The sequence below is a fragment of the Arvicola amphibius genome, chromosome 14, assembly GCF_903992535.2.
Source record: "Arvicola amphibius chromosome 14, mArvAmp1.2, whole genome shotgun sequence".
Lineage (NCBI taxonomy): Eukaryota > Metazoa > Chordata > Mammalia > Rodentia > Cricetidae > Arvicola > Arvicola amphibius.
This window is the reverse complement of record NC_052060.1, coordinates 6,813,969-6,828,489: the sequence shown is the minus strand read 5'-3', so window position 1 is coordinate 6,828,489 and position 14,521 is coordinate 6,813,969. Positions and strand designations below refer to the sequence as shown.

Below are 14,521 nucleotides of genomic sequence, written 5' to 3'. Positions count from 1 at the left end.
CAGAGACACGGGCTAAAATAGTCAATACAGCCACATGTAGCTCAGCACACAGGAGCACAGGAGAAGGAAGCAGGGGTCAAGTTCTGGGCCAGTCTGGGTTACACAAGAAAAGTATTTGAAAAGAATGTTGGTTACAGAATTTGTTTACCTTGGTTGTTTGGGTCTTTATATAAAGAATAAATGGCAATAGTTAAATTATTTGTGACTGAGTCTCACTGGCTGTTTGGTTGTCTTGGAACTATGTGGACCAGGTTAACCTTGAACTCAGAGGTCAGAGGTCTACCTGCCTCTGCCTCCCAACTAATGGGTTAGAAGCCGTACAACTACTTTTGAGTCCTGTATTCATTCATTCATAGACAAGTCTCATTATGTAGCCGTTGGCTTGCCTCAAACTCCTAAGAGAACCATCTGCTTCTGCTCCCCAAGCGCTGAGATTAAAGGCATGCACCACCATGCCAAAACTCCAGCACTATTTTAAAACAATTGGTATTGCCTATATATAGAGGATTCAGTGCCCTACCCCCACCTTTCTGTGGGGTCTAGGCATTGACCAGCTTGTCAGGCTTGTGTGCCAAGTGTCATTTCCCCAGTCCTTTTTTTTTTTTTTTTTTTTTTTGTAGACAGGGTTTCTCTGTGTAGCCCTGGCTGTCCTGGAACTTGTAAGAGATCCCCTATCTCTGTCTCTGTAGTGCTGGGATTAAAGGTGTGCACCACCATAGCCTGGCTCCAAAAAGCAAAATTTAAAACTCATATGTAAAAATCCCAAAACATTGCTTCGTACCTAGGGATTTTTAAGGCTACGGCTTAAAACCAAGGTCCAGGGACTCCTGACCAGCAGGGAGGTTCTACTATCACAGGTTAGGCACTAACGAAAGCTCTTCCTTGGCCTGCTGCTTTCCAAGCAACTTATTTCCATACCTCAACTTCCTCCTGTATGGAAATAAACTCGCACTGCCTGGACACTCTGATACAGCTTTCCCACCCAGATATATGCACTGGTGGACAGAAACCTAATGTGTTTGGCAAACGGCACGGAGCCAAGGCATCTCAGACTCCATGCGGCAGTGCCACTGCCCACGCTAGGAATACACAGCTTTCGGTTGATTCTGGTCAAAGCACCCAACTTTTTCACGTTATTCTTTCAGGTATAGAACACACTTTTTTTTTGTATGTGCTTTTGTTGTTGTGTGTATACATGTCATCCTGTATGTGACAGTGCCCTCTACTGGGTGCTGAGAATAAGTTCTCTTCCCTGCTGTGGGTTTCAGAAATCAAACTCAGGCTTGGTTGCAAAACCCCTCAACCAATCTTTTGTTTTGTTTTGAGACAAAGTCCTACCACATAACACTGACCTGTAACTCACTATACAGAGCAGGCTGGCCTTGAACTTGTGGTCCTCTGCCTCTACTTGTACTAGGTTTACAGGTAAGCACTACTATGTCCAGGTGTTGTTTTATGTTTATGCAGCTGAAGACCCTGCCTCCATCTCCCACAGGCTGGGCTTTTAGGACTGTGGTAGTATTCCAGCTCAGCACACTTCTTTTTAGTGCTCTTTCATTCAGCTGGCTCACTGTTCAGGATATTCTGTTAGGATACAGAAGAGAGAAAGCCAAAACATCTCCAACAGCTACATATTCACCTGGCAAGCTAAGGAAAACAATGTCATAGACACCGATAACAAGGTCTTCTCTAGTGCAGATCCACCCCCACCCCAGAGTACTGGTGATTCACTCAGCTGTCTCTTGCACTTCTCTCAAATGGCTTTCTGTGGCATGATTTCAAGAAGGCAGGGTAGGATATCATGTGGGGATAAGTCACTCGCTTTCTGCCGGCCAGAAACAGAAAGGCAAGCCTCTTCTGCTTATTACCAAGAACTCACATTTCTCCCACAGACAGAGAACTCAGGAACAGAAACTGAAGGGGAACAGGAAGAACAGGGCCCCATTTTTGCTGAGTCTGGACTAAGCTTTGGGTGTCAGTACGCCATTAATTAGAACCCTGAAGCTCTCGTTTTAAAGGGAGGTGCACCTTCTGTATTAGCTACAGAGGACAGACAGTGGTTAGCCTTACCTGTGCACCACCAATTCTGCTCTCTCCCCAGTGACAGTCAGGAGGTCAGACTGTCTACCCCGAGAGAGCCCTGTGTTTCTTGCAAACTCAGGGACCACACCGATCTCCCCCTCAATCACATTTTCACCCTCCCAAACCCCAATAAAACACACCAACTGCTTCAGAGTATTTCTGGGTTTGGTTTTTTCCACGGGTGTTTTTTGTTGTTCTTGTTTTATTTCAAATACTGAAAAATTCCCCAGGGCTCTGTGGGGCTCCCCACTCACTGCCCTTCTCCCATAGCAAACCTGCCTCAAGGACAACACTTTTGTTAAAGGAACAAGTAACACTGACTCCTCGGCTTGCTCTGCAGAACCAGAGAAATTACAGCGCACAATCCCTTTTCTCTTAGTCTAGGTCGCTAGCCACATTAAACAATGATCTCTCTTCAGAGCTGACCTCGAAGCCCGTACCATTAGTCTGCTGACAACCCCTTCACTTAGAACCATCCCAAACCTGTGCTTAAGAAGAATGGTAGGAAATTGTCTTTTTCATCAGCTATAAACCCTGGCTCATTTCCCCCAATAGCTTCCACTCCACCCCCTTAACCCCACCCTTGGGATTTCAATGAAATTTCTCCCAACTGTTATTTGGAAAAAAATGTGAAACAAAAAAAAAAAAGTCCAAGGTCTTGGTGCTCAGCCCAAGGGGCTCCATGCGCTGGGACACCAGTGGGCAGGGATCTCTGCCTCTCTAGCCTGCACCTGGGCCACCTCCTGACCCCTAGCTGCAAAAGCAGGGAGGGGCAGGAGCCAGCACAGGACCCCAAGTGGGCAGCGTCTCACGATCTGGTGGAGCCCCAGGCAGCATCATTCAACTTGGCCACTGTGGATGAACAGAAAAAGAAACAAAAAACAAACAAAAAAACACTGTCAAGTAAAAGGGGAAAACCTCTTGAATTCCATCCCAGTCTCGACCCCATGACTTCTCCAAATACTTCATTAGGCTCCCTGACATAGGCCTGCATATTAATCATAAGGAAGTTGAAAAAAATTAGTCTTTTCCTATTCACAAACAGGATGCTTCTGTCTTTTTGATATACTCATGGAAAACAGAAAAACAATTCTTGAGACATAAGGGGAGACACAGATGTCTGCCTCAGGAGTCCTGCAGGCACAGCACTGGCAGCAGGGGAGCAGGAAGCACAGCGGTGAGGTGGTGACTGACGGATGCAGGGTCAGAACACACTTGCCTGGAGGGGACCAAACAGCCTGGGTTTGATCGAATGCAATGACCCTTCCTTGCTAAGAAACAAGCCTGAGAAGAGAAGCTTATTTGCTTCCTTAGCACTGAAGAGAGAGACTGATAGTTTGCTTTTGATTTTAATCCCTTTCCCCATCTCTGTTCCCACCTCTGCTCGAGTGTGTGCATGTGCACATGTGTATCCACTAGCTGCTGTATGTATGTATCACTGGAGGCTGAATCCAGGGTCTCCTGCATGACAGGAGAGCACCGTACATCTAAGCCATATTCTCTAGCCCTCTCTTTCCTTTTTGAGACAGGGTTGTCTTTAACTCAAGGCCAGCTTTGAACTCACTCAGTAGCCCAGGCTAGCCTTGAAGTAGCAAATCATCATGCCTCAGCTTTCTAAAGAGCTTGATTTCCCTATTCTTCCTGTCCCTTCCTTAAAACCAGACTTGCCATGAACAGCAGCCTTGAAGACACAAAAGTGACTAATAGAGAAGGCAGCTCAGACAAAAGAGGAAAAGGTACAGAATTCGAGAAGATCGGAGATGAAGAAAACGTACAAAATTATATATATATTTATATATATAATAACATGACATATCTATGTACAACATGGCTGGGACTCTGAAGAAACCATACAGTGATGTTCAGCATTGTCCCCTTCCCACATGGACTTTAGATTAAGGATGACAGCATGAGAAAATGGAGCAAAAAACACAAAAAATATACAATTACAATGAGAGTCAAGGAGTTTGGGGGCCAGGGAGACCAGGGGTCCTGCTCTCTCCACTCCTTCCTCACCAACCTACTCCTACCCAATCTGAACGACAGCCAGAGACCAGAGCAGTCAAACAGGAGAGCATATTTAGATGCTTTCCTGACACACACAGCGACAAACTCGCCAGACCTTCTACGGGCACACCGGAATCTGTGAAGGGAGACAGACCGCATCATCCTGCTCTTTTGAGCAGTTCTCACTCAGGTCCTCTCTGCTGCTACCGAGCAGGTGGCACTCAGTAAGATCCAGGCCAAACTAGTGATGACACAGCAAGGCAGGCTGCTGTCGCCCTCCCCACTCTCCACCTCCACCAGTGAATCATCTGCTAAGGCCCAGATGCTCCAGCTGGCAGGAGCACTAACTCCTCGGGGCCAGCTCTGTTCATCCCTTCTTCCTCCATGCCTAACATACAGCTAGCATCCGATTCCACCTGAGGCACGAGTGTTTCCTCAGGCCCATCCAGTCTGCTGCCAGAGTGGTTTGCAGCAGCTAGGGTCAACTGTAGACCAGGAAAATGGGAGAGTCAAAACACTTCCAGGGCTGGCTTCTTCAGACTTACTCTCCCCCCACATCCCCACCCCAAAAGGCCTTGTCTGAAGGTGTGGCCCTTAAATCTCAAACTTTCTCTCTTCCCATACAGCACCCCTCCTGTTCCCCTGGACGTCTAGCTTCACAGAGCTGAGGCTTAGCAAGGGCCTGCCTCAGTTGGTTTTAGGATGAACGGCAGTTAGGGCAGGTGTAGGATTTTAGTCAGAATTAGCCTACACGGCTCCTGCTCTGCAGAGATGAGGAACAGACTCCGAGGCCACATGACCCAGCCGAGCTCATACGCCAGTGCTGCTGGGCACAACCCCTCCACCCTTCCCACTGTCCCAGAATACTCTCCAAAGCTACATGTTGAAGAGAGAAGACACCAGTTCCTCATGAGGTACTGTCATCAAGCTTTCCATTCCTTGAGAAGCAGGGCAATTGTTGGAGGGACACAGCAGAGAGGTTAGGTGGGCACTGTGGTTTCAGGCAAGCAAATCCCTTCTCCTCTTTGAAGGTTCCCTAAACACCCACAATGGGAACACAAAGCACAGAGGCCTAAGGGACGACACACTTAGAAGCACAGAGAGCGTCTCCTTCCCTCTACCTTTCCCAACACGTCAGTGCAGCCCCAGGACACTAAACCTGCCACACTGCTTCCAGACTCAGCCTGCCCGAGGGCTTGCTCCTCCAAAAGGAGAACTCCCATCTTCCACGCTTCTCAGCACAGGAACAGCTGCAGCGCTATCCGGTCCTAGTCCTTCCTACTTCTGGGTCTCTACTGGTCTACAGTGAGGGTGTACAAGTTTCAATTTACCCAAAGAAATGAACTCAGAGTCCCTCTTCAACCTAAGCCTCCAGCAGAATGTCTTCCCTGGATGGCAAGCTGAGCTCTGACTAGGTGCCCATTCCCTGCCTATAATATAGAGAAGTCCAGTGGGTGAGGAAGGGGAAGAGAGGGGCCCAGGTTACCCCGCAAGCTTGCTGGTGACGAGCGAGGACTTTCTCTGGGGCAGGTCCTGTGGGGTGGGGATGTGGTCGCCGGTCACCAGGTTCTTGTCTGGCCCTGCGCTCGGCAGCTGTTTGTTCTTCATCTTCGCTTTGGCCATGTTGTAGTCTCCTGAGTCAAAGTACTTTTGCTAGGAGACAGGAGGGAGGCCCAGATAAATGTAAGCTCTGCGGTCTTCAAAGGCAGACTCGACTCCAGCATCAGCACAGGCTCTCATGCACCCCAGCTGTCTACGCTCATGTGCAGTCCACACCGCTCACGTGCTCTGACATCTCCTAGCATGCTTTGACCTCGTCCTAGAAGAAACCTGCACCTTTGCAGTTTAAGGGACGGTTCTGTCTCTGAACCTGGGTGACGGCTCATACATGTTTTGGACCTTACTTGGCATAGGATGTTTCAATCAGAACTACTTGCTTCATTTATAACAGCTTTTTTGCTTTTTTTTTTTTTTTTTGTTTGTTTTTTGTTTTTCGAGACAGGGTTTCTCTGTAGCTTTGGAGCCTGTCCTGGAACTAGCTCTTGTAGACAAGAGCTGGCCTCGAACTCAGAGATTCGCCTGCCTCTGCCTCCCTACTGCTGGGATTAAGGCGTGCGCCACCACCATTCATAATAGCTTAATGAGGCCCTTACTAGGTGACAAAGCAATACCCTGGGGTTGGGAAAGGGTCGCTGGGGCTCCCAGCACCAGAGACCACTGAAGCCAGCTCTCTGCATTAGAAATGACTCTCGGACTAGGAATAGGAACTGGCTTGTCATGAGGCAGTGTGCCTTCCGGACTCCCACCACTCCTACACATGCTCCATGGTGAGACAGCCTGCCTACGCCTGGCTTGCCTGAGGAGAGCTAAACTGCAAACCAGCACCACGCCATCAGCTGTGACTAAGACTGAGGCCCTGGAGTCTCTGGAGGAAGCCACTTCCCTCCCCATCCCATCCATCTACTCCAGCTTAATCCTTACACCCGACTGAGGGGGAGACGGGAAGGCCATTCTGGTGGTTTCTTTTTTAAACTTTTGTGGTCTTATAGGTTGAACCCAAGCTGAACAAGCACTTTCCTGTGGGGCTACATCTCTTATCATTCTGAACGTGAAAAAGAACTGTCTGTTTTGTTTATAATTTCATTTACTGTTTTTTTGAAGACAGGTCTCACTATGTTGCTTCAATGTCCTACAACTCACTCTGCAGCCCAGGCTGGCCTCAGTCTCACAGAGCTCTGTCGACCTCTACTCCCCCAGTGCTGGGATTAAAGGCATGTATTTTTTTTTTTGTTTTTTGTTTTTCGAGACAGGGTTTCCCTGTAGTTTCTAGAGCCTGTCCTGGAACTAGCTCTTGTAGACCAGGCTGGCCTCGAACTCACAGAGATCCGCCTGCCTCTGCCTCCCGAGTGCTGGGATTAAAGGCGTATGCCACCACCGCCCGGCTTACTTTTTTTTTTTTTTTTTTAAGATTTATTTATTTTATGTATGAGTGCTCTATCTGCATATACAACTTTATGCCCCAAGAGGGTATCAGATCCCACTACAGATGGTTTTGAGTCACACTGTGGTTGCTGGGAATTAAACTCAGGTCCTCTGAAAGAACAGCCAGTGCTCTAACCACTGAGCCATCTCTGTAGCCCAGGCGTGTGCTTTTTTTTTTTTTTTTTTAAATCATTTATGTGTGCACATGTGTCCACAGAAGCCAGAGAGGGGTCAGATTCTCCTGGAGCTGAAGTCACAGGCAATGGTCCGCTGCCTGGTGTGGTGCTGGGAACAGAAGCTCTGGCTCTTTGTAAGAGCAGCAGCCCCCTTGCTCTCCAGCTGCTGACCCGCCTCTTTTTCTCTTTTCTTTTCTTTTTAAAGGCAGGGTCTCATTTTAGTCTAGGTTGTCCTGAAACTTACTATGTAGACTCAGCTGCTCTTGAATTTGTGGTAATATTCCTGCTTCAGCTTAGGGGTTGGGATCACACCAAGCTAAACTAAGTTTCTTGAGGGAGTATAGTTAATGTCTGGTGCTGGTGTCAATAGTCTAAAGAAACCTACTGCTCGAGGTGAAGATTTTTGGATCTTCTGAAATGAATCATTGTAAAATTTGTCTGCAAGACTTAATTAGGGCACAGCTCTCAACCCCACCACCGTTCCCCCAGGCAGATGCAGGAGCAGAGCACACGACGCACTCAGTCTCTGCCATCCTTCCTGCAGTGCCCATCCACCACCCACCCAAATGCCCAACATTAAGCCTTCATTTCCTATAATCAGAAGGGAACTGACATCATTGTAGGGATTCACAATAATCCGCTTTCCTCTTTCTAACTCATATCTACACTGCCCAATAACCAATCACAGAAAAACATGCAGCAGAACCTCTACAGACTTCATGCAAGGACCGCGGTCAAGGCTGCCCCGTACCCCTTTCTGGAGTCTCTTCATGAGGAAGTCGGAGCCCCCAGGCTTTTGTCCTAGGCTTGGGTATTTGGCCTTTAGCTTGGCCTCCTCAGCTCTCTCAGGGAGAACACCTTCTTTCTCCTGTGTGTCCTAAAGAGAACATACCAAATGAGATTAAAGACTGAAAACCAATGACTTCTAGCGTCTGATAACCTTTGTATTTTCTGCTTTTTCCTGGAGCTCTATCAGCTTGTAAACATGCCATTTTTACTCTGCTCTTTTTAGAATGTGTGTGTATGTTTTAAAGAGTTCTTTCTGGTTTTTCGAAACAGGACTTCTCTGTGTAGCTCTAGCTGTTCTGGAATTCACACTAAAGAGCAGGTTGGCCTCACACAGATCTGCCTGCCTCTGCCTCTCAAGTGCTGGGATTAAAGGTATGCACCACCACCCGGCAGATTTATGTGTATGTATTTTGTATGTATGTATGTATGTATGTATGTATGTATGTATGTATGTATGAGTACCATATGTATTCCTGGGTGCCCTCAGGGTTCAGAAGGGAGCATCAAATCTCCTAGAACTGGAGCTACAGATGGCTGTGAGCCACCATGCGGATGCTGGGAACCACACCCAGGTCCTCTGCAGAGCAACAGGTACAACCAGGCGGTAGGGCACACACCTTCAGTCCCAGCACTTGGGAGACAGGCAGGTGGATCTTTAAGCTCACGGCTAGCCAGGTCTACAGTGAGTTCCAGAACAGCCAGGGCTACACAGAGAAACCCTGTCTCAAACAAACAATAACTGCTCATGACTACTGAGCCATCTTTCCAGTTCCTCTGATCTTCAAGTTAGACCTTTGTTCAAATTCCCAAGGTTCAAGATAACTGTATATAGTGAAGGAAAAGACAAGCTAGTTCTTACTCTATACCCAGGGAGCCGCCCTAGTGACCTGTGAGTACTAGGCTAAAGGCAATATCTAAATGTGACACCTGACTCATAGAGCTCATTCGGCACCAATAGTAGGAAAGACAAAAGGAACTGGCAGGCCTTTTAGCAAGAACAGGTAAGTGGGAGAATTGAGTCTTCTGAGAGGCTCCTCCCTCATTCAGACTCTAAGAAGCCATCTGGCCTCACTGTGGAGGATGCTAGGCGTGTGGTCTATTCCAAAGATATCCACCTGAGTAATCCACTTCCATAAATGTAGGCAGGCAAGAGGTAAACAGCTAATGTGACATTAGTTTTAACCTCAAGAGAAGAAACTAATTTCACTGTGGTATTCATGTATCAGTCTTATAAAAAGAAATAAATAAGACTAACACCTACCCTACTGGGGTAGGTGATGGAAGTCTAGGGAAACACCAAAGCTCAAAGCGTTTACAGAGGTTCTCACCTCTATCTCTTCTTCCTCCTCATTTTAAAAACAGGATAGTTTAAAAACATAGTCTCCCTATGTACTCCTGGTTAGCCTGGAACTCTCTATGTAGACCAGGCTGACCTTAACTCACAGATTTTCCTGTCCCTGGTCCCTAGTGCTGGATTTAAAATGTGTGCCATCACCCCTGGCTCGTCTCTTGCTTCTTGTGGACACGTCTATTTGTTTATTACTTGGGGGGGGGGGGTAGAGTCTCATTCTGATGCCCAAGCCACCTGGAACTTGCCGAAATCTTCTGCCTCCGCTTCTGGAGGGCTTGGCTGCTTTCTTTTTTCTTTTTTGGTACTTGGTCAAGAAGCCTGGCCATGCTAACAAAAGTTACCAGTTACTTATAGTTCCAGTTTCCCTGCTGCACTTTGATAATTTGTTTGGGTTATTTTTCTTTTTCCTCTCTCTCTCTCTCTCTCTCTCTCTCTCCCTCTCCCCTCTCTCTCTCCTCTCTCTCTCTTTTTAGACAAGGTTTTTCTGTAGCTTTGAAACCTGTCCTGGAACTAGCTCTTGTAGCCCAGGCTAGCCTTGAACTCAGAGATCCACCTGCCTCTGCCTCCTGAGTGCTGGGATTAAAGGCGTGCACCACCCGGCTTGTTCTTGTTTTTCCAGACAGGGTTTCTCTGTGTTTCCTGGAAATCGCTCTATAGACCCGGCTGGCCTCGAACTCAGAGATCTGCCTGCCTCCCGAGCTAAACGCATGCATCGCCAACCGCCCAACTAGTGGGTTTTTCTCTTGACAATCAGGTACTGATATAACACGAAGTGTATTTAATGAATCTTTTATTAAATGTTAAGAACTCAAATATAGAGCCCAAAAGGGAGTTTATTTGGCATTAGTGTTTCCATCATGCGATGGTGGGTGGACTATATCCCACTGCGGAGGAACTCAAGGGGCTCTGCAAGTCACTGGCGGTGAACAAACCACCCCTATCAAAATAGGTCTCAGGAAGTTGTCACCTGAACTTAGCCAAGGTATCATTACTCTCCTCCCCTCCCCCAAGTCTGGCTTATTTTAACCGTCTTCATCTTGACCTGTATCTTTCTGTGGATGAAGACTGAGTTCCACTCTGATGGTTGGATCACTTACCTGTACTAACCACACAGCTCATTATGCCCCAGGACCACCAGCCAGCCCCCTTTCATTCGCCTCATCTTTCCAAACACCCGCCCACGCCAGAGCTCGGCCTATTATAGAACAGCTTCTCCAGACTGAAAGGAAGGCTTACTGGCCAATAAGAAAGCGGATCGCACAAAATGACAATCGACTTGACTAATCGACATCGGAGCACCAGGCCGCGCCGAAATGCAGCCTGTGCGGCAGAAGCGGTGGCCAACCCCTGCGGAGCCTGAGGCAGAGGCGGCCAATCAACGGCGGCGGGGGCGGATCCCGCCCGCGCGGCCACCCCCGTTCCCCTTATTCTCACCTGCTTCTCCTCGCCAGTCTCCTCCGCAGGGTTCTCGTCTTGTTTCTGGGACATGGCAGGACCGGGACTGTGAAATGCAGGGCCCGGAAAGTCAGCCGGAAAAGGGAAGGGGGAGGGGAAACGGGGACAACCTGAGCTGCTGCTTCGGCTCCTGTCACTATGGTTGCTCAGTCAAAATGGCGGCCCGAGCCCGTGACGTTCAGCCCACCCCCTCCTATAAGAGCCAATGAGAGTGGGCTTGATGGGGCAATGACGTAACGATACGCCAATAAGCGTTGGTTGAAGGCGGGGAGAAAATCAGAGCCGACAGGCAAGCTAGAACACCAATTGGGAAAGAGAGCAAGCCACAAGAGCCAATTAGAAGCCTTCAGGGATCTTAGAGGCAGGACGGGTAGCTTTGGTATTTTTGCTTCCTGGGTGGGCAGACGTTTTCTTCAGTTTCTTCGCCAGGTCCTGGGCAGGCTTCCGAGCGTCAAACCGGAGGGCCACCATGTACTGGTGGAAAGGATTAAGCTTTGAGGGATGTTACGAAGGAAGTTTCCGACGACCAGAAATAAAAATTGGAGGACAATTTTTATTAAGCAGTTTTCTGAGACTGAGTGCTAGGTTGTATAAGACTGCCTTGTATGGCTTTTCTTCCACCTATAATTTTTAAGAGCCATTCTGTGACGCACGCCTTTAATCCCAGCACTTGGGAAGCATAGGCATGTGAGTTCGAGACCAATCTGGTCTACAAAGCGAGTTAGTTCCAGGATATCCAGGACTGTTACACAGAGAAACCCTGTCTCGACAAAAACAAAACAAAAAAAGAGTCATTCTATAAAGACGTAAATACTTGAAATTAGGAGTGCAGCCACAGGTGCATGGTAAACATTTGGCACATATTAAACACATGTTAACAGAATCATAGTTCAACAATAGTCCTTAACCTGTATGGTGGTTCTTGCCTGTAAATAGCCTTACAAAGGACGCTGAAGCAGGAGGATCTCTTGAGTTTGAAACTACACAGTGCGACCTTGTTTTAAAAAACAAATACAACCAAAAATATGGAATAACTCTTCAGCATCTGTCAGTAGAAAGTACTGTATTATTTTACTGGAATATATACACATATATAAGTCAGCCTCTGTCCTTCAAAGCATTTTAATTCTCAAGATTAAGTCTTCTAAGAGTGTTAGTCAAAAAGTATTACATATTTATATTTTGCATAATTGGTCTAACTGTAGGGTGGAAAGGGCCAAGGAAAAACACCCTGACCCCGACTTGGGAACAGGGATTGAGGTCCCACAAACCCTGAGGTCCCTGAGCATCGACTCGACTACCACCAATCCCTAAGTGCAACAGCAATCCCAAACCACCCTGGAAAGCTGGAAAGCTCCACTGCCCCCCCTCCCCCCCAAGGAACTCTATATAAGCTCTGTATCCTGTTCAGTTTGCTTCACTTCACCCTCCTGGGTTCTTCCTTCCCAAGGAATCTCTTTAATGAGGTTTGCGTGGCGACCTTTTTTTTTTTTTTTTTTTTTTAAAGATTTATTTATTTATTATGTATACACTACAGGCCAGAAGAGGGCACTGGAACGCATTATAGATGGTTGTGAGCCACCATGTGGTTGCTGGGAATAGAACTCAGGACCTCTGGAAGAGCAGCCAGTGCTCTTAACCTTTGAGCCATCTCTCCAGCCCCTGCGACCTTCTTTTGTAGGAGTGTAGTGAGGCCGACACCTAAGAGTAGAGCAGAGCAGAGCTTTGGAAACCCTTCTGCTTAGAGCAGAGCAGTTACATGGGGGAAACCTCTCCCTGATGAATTCCTGGTATTCCTTGGCTCCCAACTGCCAGGACACCTTTCATCCGAACTGCAATGTTTACACTAACAGCTCAGCATTAGACCACACCTGTGTTTCTTGTACTTGTGAGGCATAGACAGGAAGTTTTGAAGTGCATCTAAATTCAAAGTCAGACCCTGCCACAAAACAGAAAAAGAAAAACAAAACAAAACAAGGAATAATGGCAACATACACTGTCTTGATAGTAACATCCCACTGCTGTCTTGTGGTATACTAAATTTCCCAAAACAGAAACAGTCTATCTAATAACACTGTCAGATTCATCCCCACTCCCGTTTCTCCCCATTTCCCCCCATTTCCCCCCAGATAGGGGTTTCTTTGTGTAGCTTTGGCTGTACTGGAACTCTGAAAACCAAGCTGGCCTCAAACTCCAGAGATCCACCTGCCTCTGCCTCCCGAGTGCTAGGATTAAAGATGTGTGCCACCACCACCCAGCCCCACTTTTTCTTTTTCTGAAGCTGGGTCTCACTGTGTAGCTCTGGCTGGCCTGTAACTCACTCTGTAGACAGAGGCTGACTTTGAACCTGCCTCTGACTTCTGAGTGTTGGGATTAAAGATTTGTCACAATAATTTTTTGGGGGGAGTAACTTCTGAGATAGGCTTGGGAGCTAACTGTTCATTTCTCATAGCATTAGGTTTACTTCTCATGGGACAATCCGAGAAATATTACAACACACAGATTATTATTATACAAGGCAAAGTCTGGTAAGCATAATAGAAATGTTTATAATGCTGTATAGGACTTTTAAAAGGACCCATAGGCAGTGTAAGGTTAAAAAAAGTGTTCCTGACAAAGGTCATTTAGAAATACCAGGACAAATCAGTGAAAGGTTTTCTTAATCAAATGGGAAGCATAACTGGAGACTGGAGAGACGGCTGGGCTGTTAGGAGCACTGATTGCTCTAACAGAGGATGGGAGTGTTCAATTCCCAGCACCCACATGACAGCTCCTAAGTGATTCTAAATCCAGTTCCAGGGCAATCTGACACCTTTACACCATTGTCTATACATCATGAAAAATTCTTTAAAAAAAAGTAGAACTGACCTTTAGGAGGTTAGTTTGGTGGTGATGAATACAAACGTTCAAAAATTTAGGCAGAAAGGGACTAGAGATGGGCAGTCTAGCCCAAGTCTACTGCCATCATTAGGTAAGAGATAATTAGGACTAACCTAGAAATGTGGTAGCTAAGAGCTTTTTTAAAACAGGGTTTCTCTGTGTAGCCCTCGCTGTTCTGGAACTCACTTTGTAGAACAGGCTGGTCTCAAACTCACAGAGATCAGTCTTCTGGGATTATAGGTTTGTGCTACTACCACTAGCCAAAATAAAGCTTTTTTTTTTTTTTCTTTTGGTTTTTCGAGAAAAGTTTATCTGTGTAGCTTTGAAGCCTGTCCTGGAACTCACTATGTATAACAGAGTGGCCTTGAAATCACAGAGATCCACCTGCCTCTGCCTCCCAAGTGCTGGGATCAAAGGCGTGCACCAACACTGCCCAGTGAAAAGATTTAAAAGAGGGTCTGGGAATCAATGGCCACAACTGTGCGTGTAATTGTGTGTGTATGTGATTTACTAGTTTAGCAATGGTTTGAATACAAAGAATGAGAAAGCTATGTTTCTCCAGTTGATTATCTATAGAAGCAGTAAGTTAAAAATAATTAGGACCAGAGAAATGGCCAGCAGATAAAGGCACTTGCTGCCAAAGCTCATGACATGCTTCATTTTTTCCTGTTTTTTGTGTTGTTCTAAGGGAGGGAGGAATAATAAGCCAATCATAACTACAGTTACATTTTTATAGGCTAATGGTTAGAGTTAGTACATTATCAAGTGCATTGTTAGGTTTATCTCTTAGATAAACTCA

The 14,521-nt window shown here is 46.7% G+C and overlaps 1 protein-coding gene across 2 annotated transcripts; it reads right to left on the bottom strand.

The window, feature by feature from the left end:
- Positions 1-2,235: 2,235 nt before the first annotated feature.
- Ensa (endosulfine alpha) lies at positions 2,236-11,006 on the bottom strand. 2 transcript variants are annotated; one of them, XM_038311879.1, is made up of 4 exons: positions 10,822-11,006; positions 7,999-8,124; positions 5,576-5,742; positions 2,236-2,934 (listed from the first exon to the last, which is right to left on the bottom strand). In XM_038311879.1, exons 1-4 carry the CDS (start codon positions 10,873-10,875, stop codon positions 2,919-2,921), a joined length of 363 nt encoding a protein of 120 aa, XP_038167807.1. In that variant the 5' UTR covers positions 10,876-11,006; the 3' UTR covers positions 2,236-2,918. The 2 variants fall into 2 exon arrangements, with proteins under 2 accessions (XP_038167807.1, XP_038167806.1); XM_038311878.1 differs by lacking the exon at positions 2,236-2,934 and adding an exon at positions 2,941-3,301.
- Positions 11,007-14,521: the final 3,515 nt, after the last annotated feature.